The 21,731-nt window shown below is 38.2% G+C and overlaps 2 protein-coding genes across 5 annotated transcripts; one reads left to right on the plus strand and one right to left on the minus strand.

The window, feature by feature from the left end:
• Positions 1–671: 671 nt before the first annotated feature.
• LOC116187367 (protein ALTERED PHOSPHATE STARVATION RESPONSE 1) lies at positions 672–5,414 on the plus strand. Of its 4 annotated transcripts, none has more exons than XM_031516046.1 (6): positions 672–879; positions 1,801–2,760; positions 2,851–3,038; positions 4,066–4,289; positions 4,404–4,737; positions 4,836–5,414. In XM_031516046.1, the coding sequence occupies exons 2-6, from the start codon at positions 1,956–1,958 to the stop codon at positions 5,271–5,273; spliced, it is 1,989 nt and encodes a 662-aa protein (XP_031371906.1). In that variant the 5' UTR covers positions 672–879; positions 1,801–1,955; the 3' UTR covers positions 5,274–5,414. The 4 variants fall into 4 exon arrangements, with proteins under 4 accessions (XP_031371906.1, XP_031371913.1, XP_031371898.1 ...); XM_031516053.1 differs by having other exon boundaries at positions 673–879; positions 1,832–2,760; XM_031516038.1 differs by lacking the exon at positions 672–879 and adding an exon at positions 905–1,541.
• Positions 5,415–5,454: 40 nt separating this feature from the next.
• LOC116187358 (ABC transporter C family member 2) lies at positions 5,455–16,541 on the minus strand. Its single transcript, XM_031516018.1, has 28 exons — positions 16,385–16,541; positions 15,057–15,492; positions 14,520–14,698; positions 14,271–14,310; positions 13,864–14,020; positions 13,402–13,516; positions 13,230–13,310; positions 13,007–13,031; positions 12,833–12,889; positions 12,556–12,621; positions 12,378–12,452; positions 12,199–12,306; positions 11,578–11,712; positions 11,362–11,468; positions 11,177–11,270; positions 10,722–10,889; positions 10,459–10,599; positions 10,037–10,237; positions 9,793–9,891; positions 9,541–9,693; positions 8,898–9,292; positions 8,595–8,775; positions 8,158–8,481; positions 7,286–8,042; positions 7,089–7,210; positions 6,657–6,902; positions 6,042–6,471; positions 5,455–5,840 (listed from the first exon to the last, which is right to left on the minus strand). Exons 2-28 carry the CDS (start codon positions 15,387–15,389, stop codon positions 5,743–5,745), a joined length of 4,887 nt encoding a protein of 1,628 aa, XP_031371878.1. The 5' UTR covers positions 15,390–15,492; positions 16,385–16,541; the 3' UTR covers positions 5,455–5,742.
• Positions 16,542–21,731: the final 5,190 nt, after the last annotated feature.

A 21,731-nucleotide genomic window follows, 5' to 3' on the forward strand; every position in this document is an offset into this window, starting at 1 on the left:
ATGATCACCGAGCCTTCCATCACTAGAAACTGTGAGAGAGCTCTATTTTTAATTAGAGAGAGGAGTGTTTATTCGAAGAGTCCCCTCCCAATTGGGGCAATTTTGAAATAAAATAAAAATTGAGATCTTTGAATTTAGAGCTTTTTCGACAATATGAAGGAAATATATGCGTCCAGAATGAGAATAGAAAATAATCCCTCTTGAGTAGCATGGTGCAATGCAATCTCGTCCACCCCGTTTTGTTACCACCATAAATTCTTAGGGTACCATAGAAGGCCCCAATATTTTATTGTTTAGTTTAAGGCAGGGGGACATAGCAATTTTTTTTTACATAAATAATTTATGTATGTCCAATAATAATACAATAAAGCATATTTAATAGGTATATTAATTTTACAGCGGTTTTAAACATGATTAATTATCGTTGCAAATGTATCCGAGTTCGACCCATTTATTAGATACTAAATTCAACTTAGCTTATGCTAATCCATGCAATAACCTGTTTTTAAAAACACACAATTCCTTACCCAGAAAATTGTGCTAAAATGCGCAGTTTCTGGTTTTTTTTAATCTTAATTTTATTTTATTTTCCAATTTGTCTAATTTGACTCGCATTGACTGGAGTGTAAGCCGGTAGTTGCTTAACCCAAAAAAAGAAAAGAAAAGAAAAATAAAATGACTTTATCTGTAACTTGATTTTGTTCCTCGGATGCTGCCTCTGCCTGCTTTGTCATCGTCTTCCTCCTCCTCCTCCTCTCTTCTTCTTCTTCTTCTTCTCCATCTGCACCTTCGCTGCTGCTTTTTTGAAGCTTTGGGCGTTGAGCTCTCTCACTTTCTTTTACTCCCCGAGAGAGAGACTGAAAGCATGCCATTGCCAATGTAAGATTGTGTTTGTTTAGATTTAATTGTAAGTGTTGAAAATTTTAAGGGGCCACTACAGCCCCTTGCCTTCGATCGAGCTTCGTTCCCCTCCGTGCCCCTCTCTCCCTCTCTCTCTCTCTCTCTAACATTCTGCCCAAGATTGGGGAAATGGGACCAGATTGCGAAATCAAAAAAGTTCAGATAGTACAGTACAGAGAGACAGATTTCACAGTTGTGATCTGGGAGGAAGCTTAGAGAGAGAGAGGGAGAGTAGAGAAGAAGGTGAGGTGGGTTTTTCCATTTGGTGTTTGTCTTCTTCCTAAGTTCTAAGCTTTTTCCACATTATAGGATGATTCTGTTCCTTCCGAGTTGTTCTTCAGACACAAAAGGCCAAAAACCAACCCACCCCCATTATTTTATCTAATGTGTTTTTTTTTAATATATATTAACAATAATGATAATGTAGCTAGAGACCAGCGGTCTGTCAGACTGTCTCCGTGTGTCAGACCTGGTTCTTCTTCTTCTCCTTCCTCCTTGGTTCTGCCCGGGGAAAAGCATGTTTCACCCCCCCGGTCTCTCTCTATCTCATCCTCTTTTTCGTGATTTTTTTAATGAGGCAATGTCCTGCAAGGGGGTGCTGTGCTCTGAAGCCCATCTGGGCAGATTTCAAACAATAAAAAGTAAGTTTGCTGCCCAAATTTTTCAGATTCTCGAACTGGGTCTGGGATTCTTCCTCGGAAATCTTGTAGTTCTCGCTGCTTTTGGGATTCTGATGCATTCTCTAGTTATATCTTTAGTACCAGTGGCTTCAAAGCTTTGAAGTTCTTGCAGATTCTTAATGTGCTGGGGAGCTTCTCCCATGGGGGTGTTCTTTGAGAAAGTTGAATGCCTCATTATGTCTCCTTGTCGATGAATTATTTTACCATTTCTTTCCTGCAGCTGTATATTCAATGCTCTATTCTACTGTCAGGGTAGCGATCTTCCGCAAAGAACACAGAGGGCTGCAATAGTGTTAGTGGGCATTTGCTTTTTGGGGCTTCTCTAGTTGCTTGCATTTGACAGAGATAGAAGAGTCTTCAGTGGGAATCAGAGAAATGGGGTGTGTTGCTTCGAGGACGATTGATAAGGAGGAGAGGGTGCAGACCTTCAAGGAGAGGAGGAGGCTGATGAAGCAGCTTTTGGTCCACAGGGGTGAATTCTCTGATGCTCTATTGGCCTACTTGAGAGCACTTAAGAATACGGGAGTGACCCTTAGGCAGTTCACGGAGTCGGAGTCACTCGAGATCGAAGACATCCCACCGGATTCCCTTGCATCGCCTTCCTCTCCTCCTCCCCCTTTGCCTCCTTCTCCTCCACCGCCTCCCCATTTCAGTCCCGAAAGAAAAGCCAAGCCCCGTAAAGCAGACAATGAAACTGGCCAAGAAGAAAGCATAGAGATCAATGAAGATGACGACGGTGGTACCCCACCTCCTCCCCCAGTCCCGAGCTCGTCGTGGGACTTCTGGGACCCTTTCAAGACTCTTTCACCACAGCATCAGGAGAAGAAAACTGAACACTTGGAGGAAGAACACTGGGCGGAGACCAGGACGGAGTTCGAGGAAGAGTGCGCTGAGGAAATAGTAGAAGAAGTTACTTCTGATCCATTGCCCGAGAAGCCAGAAAAGCAACCTGTAGAGATGATAGTGGATGATAGCTCATCTTCGGTGATGAGCTGGAATACTAAGAGAGCTTTGGACATGAGGACGATGGTTGCATGGAGCAGGAGCAAGAAGACCTTGGAGGGCATAGTAAAGGACTTGGATGATTATTTCTTGAAAGCTTCGGCGCTTGGGAAAGAGATTGCTATTCTCGTGGATATAAACTCAGGGGATGTTTTCCCCCCTCAGAATTTCAATAAGAGTAATCACACTCGCAATCTTTTCTTCTGATACTTGGACAGCTGCAGGTTGAGATTATCACATTGAAGATTTCAATTTGTTTTCGTTTCAGGGAAGAGAAGTAATTCTGCAAAGGTGTTCAGTGCTCTGTCATGGAGTTGGTCTTCCAAATCGCTTCAACTCACTAGAGAAGCTTCCGACTGCAGCAATGGTCCCAGTGAACCATGCAGGCCTGGAGCTCATTGTATTACACTGGAAAAGATATTTGCTGCAGAGCAAAGACTTCACAAGGATGTAAAGGTACGACTCGCATTTGAAACATCATTTCTATAATGTGAATAGCACATGCAGTTCTTCCAAACAAATAAGCTGATGAGATTTGGTTAAACGAATAAGATTCAATTATTAACTTATGGATTAATGTGGAGATGCCTTAGTTTTGGTAGCTGTTGGTTCTGATCATTCACTTACTTTCTTCTCTAGAATTTTTTTAAGGGAAAAGTACAAAAACCCCCCCTATGGTTTTAGCTTAGGACAAATTATACCCTGCGATTTTTCTATGGATAAATAACATCCTGTGTTCATTTCGTGAGACATAATGGACATCACTGTTAATTTTTTCATCATTTTTGGTTCTCAAACTTTTCTTTTTTCATTATCACTCTCAAACTTTTAACTTTTTTCAATTTGGTCCTAAAATTTGGAAAAAAAGGGAAGGAAGGGACTTGGGCCGCCGGTCGGCGACCTTGACCTCACCACCGAGGTTGCTAAAACCCACAGAAGACGCCAGAACCTCGAGGGTGGGGTCGGGATTGCTGATTGGTGGCCCTATCCCTTGAATTTATTGGGGTCTCGAGTTTGAGATTCCCGTCGATTCAGGGGCGGGGGCTGCCAATCTGCGGCCCCGACCTCACCTCCATGGTCACTGACATCCCCTGTGGGTGCATGTGACCTCGGTGGTGGGGTCAGGGTTGCCCACTGATGGCCTTGGCCTTTCCCCCCTTTTTTTAAGGATCAAATTGAATAAAAGTTGAAAGTTTGACAGTATAATGGTAAAAAAAAATTTTGAGGACCAAAAGTGACAAAAAACTTAACGGTGAGGTCCATTATGTTTTAAGAAGTGAACCAAATAGTATTATTTATCCTTCGAAAAATCACAGGGTGCAATTTGTCTCAAGCTAAAACCACAATGGGGGTTTTTGTACTTTTCCCTTCTTTTAATCTTGCATTTTCTAGAGTGTTGTACTTATCTGTTGTATACTTTCGATCATTGCCTCAATCAGATTTCCTTTATGAAATTGTCAATCCTCTCGTTTTTTCTCTATAGGAGGAAGAAAGCATGAAACTAGAGCATGAGAGGAAGTCCTTATTGCTGCAGAAGCAAGAAGATGAAGTGCACGAATGGACCAAGTCTGAGAGAACAAGATTGAGTGTAGAGACCCTGGAGTCTGAAATAGCATTTCTTCAAGAATCTATCAGTCAGACTTGTTCATCGATACTGGCCCTCGTAGATGAGGAGCTTTACCCTCAGTTTGTCGCATTGATTTCTGGGTAAAAGCCGTATAATACTGTGTACTTTTTCTCTCCAGATAGCACGGAAAACTCTGTAATTTCTGGGAAATCAGTTGGCATTTCATTGTGATACTACCTTCTTTATTTCTACAGGCTGACGCACATGTGGAGAACAATGTACGAGTGCCACCAAGTTCAGAACCATATTTCTCTGCAACTGCATCGTATCACCGTGGATCAGATCACGGACTTGACCTCAGATTACCATCGCCGAGCAGCAGTGCAGCTTGAGGCTGAGGTAGAATCCTGGTACAACAGCTTCTGCTACCTTGTAAAGTCTCAGAGGGAATACGCAAAAACACTGTTGCAGTGGATCCAACTGACTGATTCCCTCGTCGATGAACAAGGGCAACGCAGCAGCTTCTCTTCTGCAGTTTGCAGCCTCTGCCAGCAATGGCTTCATCACCTTGAGAAAATGCCCCATCAGGTACTTACATAGAGGAGACTATTAGCTTTATGTCCTTATTCTTTACCCCCATAAAAACAGCTGCACTTGATTGATGGCTTTATTTTGTTTCACTGCAGATGGCTTCGGAAGCCATCAAAGGCGTTCTGTGTGCAGTCCAGTCGATCCTTCTGCAGCAGGCGCAAGAACTAGACCAGCGCAAGAGATCTGATAAGCTTGAGAAGAGGCTGCAGAAGGAGTTGCATTCGCTTGATGATCTGGAAAAGAGGATTGAGGGAGGACCCAACGCTTCTGATGTCACAAATTCTGAAGCATTAAGCCCCAAGCATCCTCTCTCACTGAAGCGCGCCAAAATTGAAACTTTGAAGAAGCGAGTAGAAGACGAGAAAGCCGAGTATGTGAACTCAGTGCACGGTACAAGGGCGATGGTCCTTAACAACCTTAAGACAGCCCTTCCAAACATTTTTCAGGCACTGATGGTGTTCTCGAGTGCCTCTGCTGATGCCCTTGAGGCCATTCATGGCCATGACAAGCCTGCCGAGGATCGCCACGAGTAAATCTCCATTTCACTGACCTTAACTTTCTTTAAACGGTGTCCCTCACAAAAACCATCGCCACAATATTATATGTTTTTTGCGTTACTTTGGCATTAGTTAGTACATACTTCCTCCAGGAGTCACAACGGATCAAATATTCAATCGAGGAATCTTCTTTGCGATTTGCACCAAAGAGGTAATAAGCACAACAAAACCAAACTTGATAATATTACTTGAAACCCGATAGTGTTCCTTCGTAGTGTATGACATGTTGAGGCGGACCCTTTATTATTTCTTGACGGGTCGCCTGCATGTGAACCAAACTTTCAAGACAAATGTACACAGCACAAGAATCCTCGTAGTATTGCCAAGCCTAAATTTCCCCTTATGCTAAATTAATAAGTATGTAATTATTGTACATAAAAAAAGGAGGAAATTAGGATGCAAAATTCAATAAGAGTTGGTTAGATCCAATAGGCATTTCTGATCTCTACATCTCAGCATGGTCCCAGTCGATTGTTCTGTCTTCGAACCCGTACTCCGGCTGGGGTAGCCTGTTCCGTGCCAACCTGCTCATCACTGCCAGACCTGATTTGCCAAACAACGGAACTTGTGAGATTCATATCAATGCAAGGGGGAACATGCTTTGGTCTTGGTGTCAGAATCTGAACCAAGTCATGCTCGAAAACAATCCTAAAGGGCCATTTCGATCTTGTTCTGCTTTTATTTATCTTGACCACTATTGGTATCTAAGGGTGAAAGTACGATTAGAGCAGACGATTTTCCTACCTTCCACCATTCTGTAAAGAGACGACCACCACCCATCTCTCGGAATCTGATACTGTTCTAGTGACTCCTCGATGACATTGTCGTGTTTGCCTTCCAAAACTCCCTGAAGGGTAATCACTGCATTCTTCGTTCTCTTTAGAATGTTGTCCTCGTCCTCAATTTCCAGCTTCTGGAGATCGTTTTGGGACGACGTGAGGCTGACAGCAAGGGCATACTGTGCAGCTGCAGCCCACCGAGAAGAAGCGAGCCATCTCCTCCGTCCATCCAATCTCCTGTTCTGTTCCCTGCCCGAATTTCTTTCCTCATCCCCTCCACCAAAGACTAAGCTGCGGAGATACTGAGCATTTGCTGCTCCCGTGCTTTGTACCATCTTAGAGAAGGCGCTTCCTTCGTTAGACAGCAACACTTCCGGAGAATTGTATTCCAGGACCTAAAATAAGGCCAAGAAAACAATTTCAGTCAACCAAAGTAGAAAGGAGATAGTCGAAAACACCGGGTTTAATTACAAACTGAAAAGCACTCGAACTTTTAATCGGAATATTGATGCAAACTCCAAGGTGCAGGGATTCACTGGTACTCACTCATTTAAAAAGGATATGAGAACAACATACATACCTTGCCAGAATCGAGGAGAAGGATCCTATCGCAATCGATGATGGTATTCAGGCGATGAGCAATGATCAACATAGTACAAGATTTGAATTCTTCTCGAATGGTTTTCTGAATAAGAGCATCAGTTCTAACATCAACAGCAGCAGTTGCTTCATCAAGGACTAGTATCTTCGACCTTCTCAACAGTGCACGAGCAAGACTCAGGAGTTGCCTCTGTCCCACACTGAAGTTCTCTCCAGCTTCTGAGACCTGAAGATTGTCGATTTCGGGATAAGTAAGTTCTTAATATTCAATTGAACAGAAAAACATTTACCTTCAGCTACAGAGGAGGCTGGTGATTGCAGAGAATAAAAGGGAAAACCATCCATTCAAATAAACTATTAATAAGGATTTGGTTAAAGTATCATTCGACCACCAAGGTGTAGTATTTTGTACCTCAGCTTCGAGACCTAATGCATTCCTCCTGATGACATCCTTTAAATGTGCCCGCTCTAAAGCCTCCCACAGGTCAGCATCATTGTGCTCATTGAAAGGATCGAGATTGAATCGCACCGTCCCTGGGTATGAGCAAAATCCCGTTAAGCCTCAAATAAACTCGAACTGATGAAAACGGTTGATATTTCTTAGCTCACCTGAAAAGAGAACCGGTGATTGCGGTATTATACCCAGAACCTTTCGAAGATCCATGAGTCCAAACTTTCCAATATCATACCCATCAATCAAGATCCTGCCTCTCTCCAGCTCGACAATCCTAAACAAGGCATTAATCATGCTTGACTTCCCGGCCCCAGTTCTCCCCACTATTCCCACCTTGTCGCTTGGAGGAACGGTGAAGGACAAACCATGCAGAACTGGAGGCAGCTCAGGCCTGTACCGAAGGACCACGTCCTCGAATTCGATGGACCCAGAAGAAGGCCATGCAGGAGGGGGTCGATTGCTCTCGATGACAGGCGGAGCTTCCGAAGGCAAATCTACATAAGTACCCACCCGTTCCACAGCATTTAAGCTGTTCTCAGCAAGACTTGCGAGCCTTAGGACTCCGGTTAGTAATCCCGTAATATTCAAGGCGTAGCTGAGGAGGAGACCCATTGTTGAAGCAAAGGCTTTCTGGTCTGCTGCCCTCCCATTCTGCATCACAGCAAATGTGGCTGTGAACCATATCATGAGGCCGCCAATGAACTCTAAGCGAATTGCGAGCCAACGGTTCCCACTCATGTTCACATGATAGAATCTGATGTTGTTGTCCACTGATTTCCCATTGATCTCAGCCATCCGGTCATAGGCTTTATATGCGCGAATTGCCGATAAGCCATTCAGAGCTTCCCCAAATTGTGCGTAAACTGGTGATCTTGATATTGAGTCCAAGCGCTTCACTTCACGGGCTGAGTTCTATAAGAGGAGTAACATAACAATCAATAGAAGGCCATCGTCTAATGCAAGTTGAACCTAAGGCACGACAAAGAAATGAAGTGGAGTGACTTCTTTGGAAAGGATAAGAGCTTACCTGGTAGTACAAATAGGCTGCATAGAACAGAACCAGAAGCGGCATAATAGCCCACAAAGACATGGTGCTTACGATCCCAATCAATACGAACGTAGAGAGAAGCTGGGACACCTGACCGAGGAACATGTTCACGAATTGGGCGACAAAGCGATCAATGTCTCCAAGGTCTTTGGCAAACCTGTTGATGATTCGCCCGAGAGGGTTCGTGTGGAAGAAAACCATTGGAGCTCTTAAGATTGAATTGAGCATGGCATCGTGCAACCTTTTGGCAGCATACAAACTTGAGATAATTAACCAGTACGAGTTTGTCAGTGCAACTAGAACCTGAAGTTTGAAAATTCTCTGTAAGTACAGATAATCCATTCTCTTTTGCACACATATCAACAGAAACTCTTACAGAGAACAACCACATTATCTGATCTTCCTAAATTCATTACCTGACCAAATGATAGGAATGCATAGATCATGTTATAGTAACCAGGTCCGTGACTGGGCGAGTCACCTTGATCTGTCCAGTAGCTCAGCCACGTGCTACTTGAAACTCGTAAAACTTCCGTCAGGAAATAGCAAGAAAAGAGGATCATAACCACCCATAGGCCTCCCAATGCATTCTTATATCTGAGTACACCAGGCGTTAGTTAAATTTGCACACAAGGAGAGTCGGTATATAATAAAAATGATTCACTTGGAAATGAAACATATTCGGTAAAGAACCCGAAAAGGCAGTTCCTTCATCCTACCTGATCAAAACTTTAGAGCTGATAACACCTGTTTCCCTTTCTTCCTTCTTAATAAGGACGGATTTCGCCTCCTTTGGTTTATTTGTGTCGGCTGAACTCTTGGAAAGATCATTCTCCACCCCATTAGCTGTCGGTTTGGCGGCTGTGGTCTTATTATCCAGAGTCTCACTACTTCCTTCCTTTTCTTCCACATACTCTTCCATTTTCCCAGCATTTTCCATCAACTTTTGGAACAACATGCCATTGTTGGAAAGCTCGTCAAAGGTACCCTCCTCTTTCACCATTCCTTCATGGACCAGAATAATCTTGTCTACTTGAGATAGAAAATGCAGTTGATTTGTGACGAGCACTCGAGTTTTCTTGCTCAGCTCCCCCTTAATGCATTTATCAAACACCTTTCGGGATAAAAAAAATAAAAATAATCAGAATAAAGTACAGCTTTTGGTCAATTCCACCAGCACTTCCAACACTTTGCCAGGCCATTAGCTCCCCTGCTGGAGGACAATCCTCAGACGAACAATTTACTACTAATAGGGCATTTATTTACTTATTTATTTATTTATCTGTTTGTTTGAGTTTTTTGACTAAGTGCCGCTGCATTGCAAAAGTAAAAGAAAATTATATCAAACACCATGGGATGTACCTGACGGGCCACATGAGCATCCAATGCACTTAGCGGGTCATCGAAAATGTAGACATCTGAATTGGAATAAACAGCCCGGGCCATGGAAACTCTTTGCTTTTGCCCACCACTTATGTTAACTCCTCTTTCACCAATCTCGGTTAGATCGCCGCCCTATAAGAGAAGCATAAGGGTGTATAAGGCAAATAACATGAATGCTGTTCGAAGAATAAGAAACAGCTCAAAATAGCTCAGGCGATTTATTTTACTTACAGGCAGTAAGTCAAGGTCATGCCTTAATGCGGTCACATCTATTGCTGTCTCGTATCTTGAGGATTCAAATGGAGATCCAAATAAAATGTTGTCACGGACCTACAGATACATATGACAATTTTCAAAATAAAAAATATTGAAGTCAATTGGTGTAGTGTTCGAACAAGTAATCCCATACTGAAGAATGAGTTTCTTGGAGTTGATCTGTTCTGTTTCTTCATTTTATTTTTTGATGACGACTTACAGTTGCATTAAAAATCCATGAAACTTGAGGAACATAAGCCACTCTTCCTCTAACGGTCACGCTTGCATCTCCCACAGAAGGAAGCTCCCCAAGCATTGCTGATATCAAAGAAGTCTTTCCTTCTCCAGTGCTCCCAACAATAGCAACCAAGCTTCCCACTGGGACGTCTAAATTGATGTTTGACAGTGTGGGCCTCTCCGCCTGAAAGAAACCATCCAAGGTCTCAGCAGATAGCAAGGAATTTTACAAGCTCCGAGATACTAGAATAAGGAAAATTTTACGGTTTTAACAAGACAGTGACCGTAGCTTGCTATCATCACTGATATAAAGAATGAGCAATGATCATTACAAAGTTTTTGTTGGAACTCTGCAAATGTTCCACTTTCCATACATAGAAATGAGCAAGGAACTTATAAGAGTACCTTCGCATCCCATGAAAAGTTTCCATTTCTTATGGAGACAGCTGGTAATCGGGGATCCAGAGGTGGATTTGGTAATAGAACTCTTTCCTCAGCTAAGAGTAGCTCCTCCAAACGCTTCAACGACACGTTCGCGTTCACAGTCTGCCAAACACAAACAGCATAAGGGTTTCCCAGAAAATAAATGCAATAGCCAGATTTCATAATGTTCAAAGTTTTCTAATTGATATTGCACTAGTTATGAGGTAAAGAGAAGAAGGATGAACCTGAGTTATTATATTAGGGAGCATAAATAGGGGAAAGCGAAGCACAGCAAAGAGAGACAGTGAAGTGAAAGCTCTAGCTGGTGTCAGATTTCCCCCAAGCAATGTGAACATTCCGAAAGAGATCACGGTCACCACAACAGGGATCGCGTTCAGAATGAAAAAATTGCACTGCAGAGTAGATAACAGAAGAGAGGCATGAGAGAACAAAAGAAAAGTGAATCTTAATACCACCACTAAATAAATTTGAACCAAATCAAGGGTCTGTTAATTGTGCGGAAAACTCTATTCGGGTGAAAAATGTCCATCAGGGGACGTAACTTCCTGGAAAAAGGTTAATTTCCGTACATTTGGCGTGTGATTAGAAATAACCATTTCTTTTTGCAGTATTTCAATAAAATATGTAAAGTGGGATACTATTCACATAAACTTATGAGAAATGTAACTTGATATCGTACCGCTCCCAGCATGGAAGCCTTTCGGAACCATGACAGTTCATCAGTACGGACACTCTGAACTTTAGCCTGGAAACTATTCTCCCATGCATAACATCTGAAGTACACAAAGAAGAGGGGAAAATGTTAAAGTTCAGTCGTTTGCATTAAAAAATTATGAATTATAGTGCTCTTCAATTAAATCGTACTTCACTGTGTCCATTGCAGCCAAAATTTCATTCATCAGACCGATTCGCTTATCTGTGCGTTGTAACCCCTCTTTGGAGAGTTTTTGCATTTTGCTTATAACAAATGTCTGTTCCAAGCAATCAAAAAATGAAGACGAAATGAGATATAAACAAGAAGATAATTTAAAGGGCATAATCGGAGAGAACAATAAACCAACAATGTAAAAGCTTCTGCACCTGTATGGGGAACAAGAGGACAAGCATGAGAGCTCCAAGAAGAGAAGCAACCCCCAGCTGCTTATACAGAAGCACCATTGCGATAATAATACGAAATGGAGCTGACCAGAGAGTGTGGAGCGATTGGCATATTTGCTACACAAACGGTGCAACAACCACAGGTTAATTAGACAAGTAACAACAAAGCGCAGAAATTCTGCACAAGTATCTTTCTCCTCTTTTCCCCCCATTTTGTCATCAAAGAGAGAAGACCTTCCATTTTCAAAATCAAATAACAGCTGAAGTCTGCTATGGCAAGATATATTTTAGGACTGAAAAACAACCAGTAAATTTCAAGTTAAGCAGGATATGTCACATAAACATCAATTGATTAAGATGGAGTTTGGACGACAAATGCAGAGAATGGTAGATTAATTCAAGAAAATTCCTCAGCAGGTTCATGCGGATATTACAGTTTGTAAACTACAAAGAAGCAGGCAAACTAAATCCATCCGTCACTCTAGCAGGACTGGTCATTTCCTAACATGAGAACACTAACATCAAAATGCTTCATCATCTAAGATTTGGTGCTGTCCCGCTATTCAAAAATGCAGGAATAAACCAAAGTTAATAACACCGTGCCTGAAGTGCTTCAGCATCAGTTGTCATCAAGTTGGTTATTTTCCCTGAAGCAAAGCGCTTACGAGCCTCATGGGTTAGCCTCAAAGATTTTCTGAACACAGCTGCAACCTGCAAGAAAGATGAGGTCGTGATAAGAATGTGAGATGCCGATAGAGAGAGAGAGAGAGAGAGAGATTTACCAGAGTTGATCTCAGGCGAAAACCGACACGCATAACATTCTGAAAGTACTGAGCTTCACACAACACTCCTCCTACCTGCAACAATCAGGAACCTCAGTAATAAACAACGATGAGGTTGTCCAGTAGATCCAATTAAGTATGCAACATTACAAGAGCAAAAGGTAGTATTATATCATACCACTCCAACAAATATTGAGAAGGCGTAGATGTAACCAACCCAAGCTGGGTCCCCTTCTTGCATAGACTGCGAGTGATTTATCAGAAACAATTAAAACAATTATGGCAACTGGGAAATTTTTAGACAAGATAAATAACTTTAAAGATGCTAAAGATTTTTTATGAAATTGTACGTAAAAGATAAGAGAGAGACTTACTACAATTAGAAACTGAGAGTGAAGAAAACCAACCAACATACAGATCACTTATCTTTTTTGAGGGTCGGAAATAGAACTAACCTGCAACAGGCGGTTCAAGATGAGCGGTCCGACGAATTGCGACAGATCATTCCCAATCTACAAAACGTTCAAAGCCTAAATAAATAAAATTTACAAGTTCAAATGGAATTAATTCATCAAATATTAAACAGAGTATTGATTTAGCTTGTAAATGCAAGGATATGATCTTTTCACCTTCCAAAAGCCACCAAACCAGAACCTGCAGAACACAGAGAACGAGAAGATGAGATTAATGTAAAGGGTTATTAGCTTCTTCAAATCCTAAACTGCCACATCCAATATAATATTGATATATCTCAAATGAAAACTTATTGAAGAAGATTGATTTATTAAATTCCAAATGCAACTTAAATTGAAACCTGATGTTATAATCAAAGAAAAGAAAATCAATTCTTACCTGCCTCCAAGACTACTATTCAAGGCTCTCAAAAGCCATGGTCTTGGTTTTCGGGATTCCTCAGCCCAACATCTCTGGAACCTACAGAGTCAGCAAAATTAAGATATAACTGCATATAAATTTAATGATCATGCATAGCCTGAAGTAGGGTCAAAAGAGCAAAAGTACAGACTTGTTGTATAGGGTTTCTGTCCGATCCCAAGCATCTAATTTCCAGATATCCCTCTCAGTGAGAGGCCTTTTGTAGCCCAACTTCATGAGTGGACCCATCCATGAGAAAAGTGTTCCTGGCGACACAAGAGATGATTCAGTCACTCATGTTATATAGTCAATGCTTTATGCTACTAATTGCAAAATCCACAATACAGGAAAAGAATTACAACTGATGTAGAATATGTAAAATTAAGAAGAATATTCATAAATTATTTCTAGCTTTGCACGGGCTTATAAACTGAATCAACCAAACTTCAATGTGTTCCCAGGAGAGACGATAAACCCAGAAATGATAACAATATATTTTCAATGCTAAATCACCTCAGGTTGATAGCGTAAGAAATACTTTGCGTTTTCTGTTGAGCTATCAGAACTCGATTTATGAAATCTAATGACAGTTTGAAACAGCTGCGATACGCACTTGAGATTATGTTGACATGCCTCTCAGGACAAATCTGCTCTCCTCCAGGCAGTTCTTCATATTCATTCTCGTCCACAGATTCAGAAAGTATAGGGGTATACCCAGAATATGGATCCAAACCAGGCACGTAAAATGTCAGGAGAATCCCAAACAGAACCTACATAAGAGTTAAAACCTACATATATCATATCTAAGAATAAATTACCAGTACAAGAAAGAATCATATCCAAGAACAAATTACTCAACAAAGTCAAAGTCTACCAAAAGCGTCACAGGGAATATAGATGCTCGCTTTTTGAGGCTGATAGGAAAAGTGCCCCTCCATCTTTTCCTAAGATTAATATATAAACAGAACATGTCCCATTGATATTACAGGGGAAAGCAAAGCAAGTACAAAAGCTACTAACCTGAATGGCGACCTCACTGAAGTACAAGTACAGAGTGGACCTGCATCCGAAAGAAAACACAGGTAACTGCATTCAGCACGCCGAAAGATCTTTGCTACAGAGAAGTCAAAGGTTTGAGGTCTACATCTTCACTTAAAGTTTAGGTGAATAATTTTTCTCGTGTAACTAATTGATTCCTCCTGAACTTGAACAATTTTCATTCTGTTCTGTCCAAAAACAACAAATCCAAGAAAATGGGAAAATAGAGACCTGTTATACAAATCCTTCAAAGAGAGGACGAGGTTGAGCATGACGGCATCCCCTACCAAGGCATAGATCACTCCAAACCTTACAAACCATCGAAACTCACGGATATAAACTTTAGTTTCTAAGATGAGCATGACCAGCATAGAACACCAAGTAAGAGCCTCCACAATCAAAGAAACAATCTGCAAGAACAAAAGTATACAAATAAGCTACCTAACCAGGTAAAAAGAAACAAGAATGCGAAAATTATACTGCCGTCTCAACTAATGGATTGACGGCAGTCTAATAGAATCAACCATCAAATTGCTAAAAGAGAAGCCAAGGTCAGTGAAATGTGAGCTTCAAAGAATCTGCTGGAAACTTGAGAGGAAGTGATAACACGGTTTCTTCCACAAACAGAAGAACTCTTTAGGCAAACAACAAGAACGGACATTACATTAAAAAAAAAATTGCACTGTCAGCCCACTGACACCAAAACTGATTATAATAGCTCCAGCTCCAGCAAAGTGTACAGATGAAATATAAGCAGGAGAAGCACACCTCATATGGAGCAAAGCCTCTCTGTCCATCTAAGTTCAACACGGAGATTCCCATTATTAACCTGAAGAGTGGTTCTGCAGTGCAGTAAGCGGCCAGTAATCCCAACAAGTAATTGTAGAGTTTCGACCTCAAGGAAAATCTCTGCACTTTGAAATCCTTCTTTATCCGCCATATTCGGTACAAGCAGAGACCCAAAAGCACCAACTGAGAGACAGACACCACCAGAGAATCAACCGCACAAGGAGTGTACACACCTAAGGCATTCTCCACAGCTCTTCCCCACACCCCATTAGGTACAGGCTGACAATACCACACTAATGGCTTGAAAGCCATATTTCGTTCTTTCAATCTATCCCACTCTCTTCACCTTCAAAGCATAATCTTCCCACCTTTTTCTCTCTTCTATTCAGGCAATATCCTGTGTTGAGCTATGCTCCTGCAGTATCATTGAGCCACAATGAAGAAAGATTATGGGTCATGAATGAAACAAATTGGACTCTACTAGAATTTCTTTGTACTCTAATAAGGTGATTACATATTGAGCCAGTTCCTGGGCAAACATTAATCACATGCTTCCATTTCATACATATGACAACTATCGATAGAGACACTTGTTTTCGAAGCCATATTATGTTACACTAGAATTATTTTGAGGCAGAGACTCTACACTAACAGTCTTCCCAAATCTGAAGACACGATGTCATTGTGAGAAGGCTCAAAGAGCTGGAAGTATCATGAAAGACCGACCTGACGGATGAAGTTTCTAAATTAGAGAGTAGCCAGTATAAACCTTCACCGTGCACCTCACAGAAATTAGAGATTTTGAACAGCAATATAAATGGAAAAGCACCCAGCACCCCCGTGATTTTTCCAGAAGGAAAGCTTGACTCATTTCTTCCTTGAACAAATAGAACGACTCATTATCAGATCAAGAAAGCAGTTTTGCAAGACATTTTTCATCTGGGAACTGTAAGGCAATAACGACCGTTGACCCCGCAAAAAAAAATAAAAATTCAGCAACCCAACAGATTGATAATCAGTCAGGTCACTGCAACATTTCAATCGAATAACCAGAAGAAAGCAGCCGACGCTAAACCGACAACAGAAGAGACTCGAAGGAAGCTTAAACAAAAAAAAAAAAAAGGAGGAGAAAAAACACAGTAGAACCTTGAAAAAACAGATTTTCAAGACCAAAAATCTCGCACACGATCAAGCATTCAGCTTTCCCGAATCTCATGAAAAGGGGTGAAGGAGGAAGGCGAAAAGAATCCGTCTTTCCGTGTCTCGGAAAGTCCCGCCAACAAAAAGACAACGAAAACGAATCGAACCTCTGGTCTCCGGCAGCGAATGGGTATCAAAGGCTCGAGAGCTTGGCCACCATGTGCGCCATGAATGGGAAGAAGAACTCTGGGTATCTCCTGTATCTCTGCAATGAGTTTGAGAGGACGACGACCCAACAATGTTGCAAATATTTAATCAGCTGACATAAAGAAGGACAACAGTACATGTTCTTTTGGGCACATATAACACACACTCGTCATCGCTGACGGCTAAATTAAATAATTTCACAGAAAATTGTTAGAAAAATAAATAAATAAATAAAGTTCCCTGGGGTTGGATTCGCAGCCCCACCGCGGGGAGAAGATAAGATTTAAAAAATAAAAAAAGGGTAAAAATTCAACTTGGTTTAATCAAAGTGATTTAATACCTGCTCGGGTTAAGTGAATTTAAAATTCAAATCCCGTGAATGAAAAATATTTATACCGAGAAAACTTTTATCTCTTAGTCTCGTGACTCATTAGCTTTCCGAATATAAGATAACATAAATTATGAATGAATGAGAAGAGGACGTGCAACTTAACCTGACCAGACAATGTGAATTTGGCGTCCTGTTCATAAAGGGTAAAAGAAGGAAATTAGGAGATTCGGTGAGGGTAACATCGTCTTTTTATGCAAGTGGTGGCTCCACGTGGCATTTTCAACGGTACGGATTTAATTTTAACCAAAATGTTCGGATCAAAATTTCGGGGAAAAAGAAAGCATTGGGAAGGGGTCGTATCGTCTGGTCATTCGTAGCAAACCTAAGTTGGAATCAACACGTTTTTTTTTTTTTGTTTCCATTTTTCATTATGTTATGATTACCTCTTATAATTCATTTTGTTGTTCAAGCAAAAATAATAATAATAATAATAATAATAATAATCCACTTTGTTAAATTTAAGAAGTTAATTGCTTATAGGCCAACCTTCCAATTGAACGGAATCCATAGAAATGAGATTAAAGCAAGCGTCAAAAGCGTCATCCATTATTATCACTAGAAAAGAAAAACCGTGAATTGTTAAGAGAAGTATCGAGTGCGTTTATGCCGCTAATCAACTGTAATAGATAAAGGGGTTATATTTTCATAAATAAATGATGATTTCTCTAATCCTTGAAAATGGAGGAATTTCTCAATTTGATTTTACGTAATTATTATAAATATTGACAAACATATTGATACGTGAGAATATATATATATATAGATATGAAAATATTTGAAAATTTTATTATTAAAAAATTAATTAAAAAATAATTAAAAAATTATGAATTTATTATTAAATTAAAAAAATAATTATATTATTAAATTTAATAAAAAATAAAGTTGAGTTGAATTTAATAAGATTATCATCTTAAAATCAAATAATGCGTAGGCAATCATTTTTTAAATCATTCTGTAGAAAGTTTGTACCACTTTTTAGTAAAAGCAAATTTTGGTCAGATTTTGCTTGCTTTTCCTAGTCCTCCTCCTTAGAATAAAAAACAACCTATAGACACAGTCAATTTTGATGCGTACTACCTTTCTTCGAAAAATTAAAAGTAACTTTTCTTATTGTTTTTTCATTATAGCTTATGAAATTGATTAGCGGCTATCGATCTCTTCTCGAGATTGAACGAACACTATTGCGATATAAAAACGAAGCGTATTTGTTGGAAATATTTAGAAGGGTTGCACAAACATTTTTTTTAGAGATTTTATAATGTTTGACTAGAAAAAAAACTATAATAGTTATTTTATTCTTGAATGTTATATCCATTTATGTAAGTTACTGGTGTACACGTGTCTAAGATTATTTTATTATAAGATTGATATTTTCGATCACGTATCTTCTCGTCGACACTCGATCTCATCCGTGAACAAGTCAGATTCGCTTTGATATTAAATCGGACTGAAATGTGCCGGTTAAATCAAATAAAAATGATTTAATTAATTAACAAATCTATGTATAATATATAATGCCAATACGAATGGAGAGAATGAATGTGGTTTCACCAAGTGTATTAAAAATATGAATTACATACTTTTTTCTAACTATTTTTATATAAATTGGAATATTCAATAACCATGACATATTCTGTATTAATATTAATTACACTTAGAAATAAAAATGATGCTAAACAGAATTGATTTCTTTAGAAGTTCACCATTTTACTCCACTTTACTTTTCTTCACTTCAATAACGTAATCATTACTTTTTTTATATTTTTCTTCAATATAAAGATAAATTTTCTCATATACTTTTTCGTAACTCATATTCAATTTAATTTTTTAATATTAAATTCTTTCAATTAATCATTACTACTATAACAATTCAACAACAAAATCATTAATTTTTATTTTCATCCTCAATTTAATTATTACAACTCCACATAAATATATATAAATATTTAGAGTGGAGTAGAATTAAACTCCACTTCATTACCAAATGCTATATTCTATGTTTATTAAATTTACTTAAATTTGAAACATCTAAATTATATGGGAGATTTACATTTCAATGAGTTATGAGTGATTTATTTTTGTTTCTAATTTTCAATTCCACGAGCATAAACATATTCTTGAAATCTAATTCAATTTTTCAATTTAAAAAGGATAATGAAATATTCTTCAAAAATTTCAACACAAGTAATTTTACTTACATTATTAAAATCTCAAGGTCCTTAGAAAAATAATCATACAAGTAAGTTACTCTAACAATTCATACAATTTAGAAATATATATATATATATATATATATCTTTTCAAACCCGATTAGTTAGAATTAGTTTCTTTTTTTCATTTTCCAATTCTACAAATGCTTAATCATACTCTTGAAATAGTAATTGGATTATTTAGTTCAAAAAGGATGTTGAAATACTTTTTGAAAACTTTTCATGCAAGTAATACTTACAAAATTAATTGTAATTGTAAGGATTTTTGGAATATTCAATAACCATTACATGTTTGTATCAATATTTATTACACTTAGAAATAGAAATGATGCTATGATAATTTTTTATTTTTTTTCGATATTAACCCTAATATTTGAAAACTCAATTAGGCCAAGATTAATTCAGTCAAACCAGGTCGGCCCATCGGGGGATAAAACTATCTCAGCGTGAATTTTCTGCGTTCACAAAAACTCGAATCCAAGACCTTATTTAAGCGAAACAAGTGTCGAAACGCTTGAACCAATCCACATTGATTAAGTAAATTGATTTCTTTAGAAGTTCATAAAACGAATAGAATAAATTTAGTTTTCATTTTTATTAAATTTACTTAAAGTTGAAATATTTAAATTCAAACGGTGATTTACTTTTCAATGAGTTACGAGTGATTTATTTTTATACAAAAGATATATATCCAAATATCTTATACAATATCGATATTGAAAATTAAGGTTCTTTTTAGAAACTAAAAGGTTTAATTATCATCTTAATTTTAATCAAATTAATGTTTTTCATGCTTTTACTAATCTTATCTATAAAATATATAAATTAATACTTTTTAAATAAATTAGATGGTTTCTTATGTATATATGATAAATTTAACAATTTTATTTATTACTATTTTGATAATTATCAAATAGTTAATTCTATAACTATAAGCTAATTAATATTTTTAAAGACAGTTTATAATAAAAATATACAAATTTATACTATGATAAGTAATCGCGTACAACGCGCGGGTGAAATGGCTAGTAATAGACAAATACTAAATGTTATCTTTTGTTCGTACACTCCCAATTGGACATGAATCGAATCTCCCAAATTGAAAGAGAAATTCTCCAAAAAGTACTATAAATGGATTGTCAATAAAATATCAAAAAATCATAGCAAGAATCCAAAAAATTCTCATAAATTCTGGTAAGATATAAGATATATATACATATAAAGATATATAACAGGATTGTCTATCTTATAAAAGATTTTCTTTTGTTAAAAAAAGTATGTATATAAATCACATCACAAGGAAATGCAATTAAGAAATAAAAAACGCAAATCTTTTGCATTGATTCTGGTCGGAGAAACAAAATTCACAGATACACAAACAAAAAGGAAAACGGTGTCAAAGAAAAGACATTCCAGCAAGTATATTTGATGCAAATTGCAACAGCAGTGGCCTCGACTAGTTAATGCATATGTTATATGAGGAGATCTATCTATAGAGAGTGCCACTGATGAGCTTCCGGCTTTTCTCAAATTTTCTTTCTATTCGAGAGATTTGGTTCCTGTTTAATTGGGAGTGTACAAATAGAAGATAACATTTGATGTTTGTTTATAGTTTGTTTATTATTTTTTTAGAGTCAATAAATTGTTTTTTTATATAATCAAACTAGTACACTTTGGTTCGGTTTAATATCAATTCTGATCTGCCTCGTTAACAAGGTGAGATTGAGCGTCAATGAGAAGACGTGTTGATTGAAAACATCAATAATCAAACTATAAGGGACGAATCTTAAACTAAAAGAATCGAAAACACGTATACGGTCATTATCTTAAGTAAAGAAATCAGACGGTCAAAAATAAAATAACTATGGTAATTATTTTTTCTTGTCATTCGCTCTAGCATCAACCATAATAAATATGGACTTTTGAGCTCATCTTTTTTATTTTCCCTGTGTGGAATTCTTTTATTTGCTTTTTTCCTGCAATGGTTGCATCAGGGTCTCTGAATTCAATCGCATATTTTCTTTTTCCTTCTTCAACCCAATTATTTGCCGAGTTTGTATGTATTATGCTAATACATACATTTATTAAACACGGTTATTTTGTATGTTCATTGAAGTATTGAGTATAATAGGAAATTCAATACCCTTATAACGAATTTCATTTTGGACGTTATTAGTAGTGGTGCCAGTTACACTAACAACCTAATTAACTAGTTCGCGATCACAAAAAGGCATTTTCCAGTAAGAACTACACTACATTTTCTTGAATCTTCTGATTCTTTTTTTTTTTTTTTTGCCCTTTCACATTCACGGCAGTCTCCTTTTTTATTCCCCTTTTCTTGCTGCCAATTGTTAATTTCTAATCACTAATCGATGTGTATGGAAGTCATATAAATTGGAACTCCAGTTTGACTATAATCCATGATATCTATAGTTTTAAGGAATTGACTTGAAAATATATAAATGAAAAAGGTGCTGTCGACATTTTAATTGCTTCGATCGATTATTATGACGAAGACAGATTTCTGCTGGTCATTCCTACGAGTCAGACCATCCTTTCAGCCTTCCCTTACTTCACATGAAGCATACGATCTATCCATCTATATATAGATATTACCCTTCATACATATATACACGCGCACACACACACATAATAAAACACAATCTCATTCTTGCAACATATTATAAAACAAATATCGAAAGAGTG

This window comes from Punica granatum, chromosome 1, assembly GCF_007655135.1.
Source record: "Punica granatum isolate Tunisia-2019 chromosome 1, ASM765513v2, whole genome shotgun sequence".
Taxonomy (NCBI): Eukaryota; Viridiplantae; Streptophyta; class Magnoliopsida; order Myrtales; family Lythraceae; genus Punica; species Punica granatum.

Coding starts and splice junctions, on each gene's coding strand:
- LOC116187367 (XM_031516046.1), top strand. CDS start 1,956: ATGGGGTGTGTTGCTTCGAGGACGATTGATAAGGAGGAGAGGGTGCAG. Junction 3,039..4,065: donor GACTTCACAAGGATGTAAAG/GTACGACTCGCA, acceptor TTTTCTCTATAG/GAGGAAGAAAGCATGAAACT. Junction 4,290..4,403: donor TTTGTCGCATTGATTTCTGG/GTAAAAGCCGTA, acceptor TTATTTCTACAG/GCTGACGCACATGTGGAGAA.
- LOC116187358 (XM_031516018.1), bottom strand. CDS start 15,389: ATGGCTTTCAAGCCATTAGTGTGGTATTGTCAGCCTGTACCTAATGGG. Junction 8,776..8,897: donor AGCTCTAAAGTTTTGATCAG/GTAGGATGAAGG, acceptor TGGTGTACTCAG/ATATAAGAATGCATTGGGAG. Junction 6,472..6,656: donor TTCTCCTCGATTCTGGCAAG/GTATGTATGTTG, acceptor GCCTTATTTTAG/GTCCTGGAATACAATTCTCC.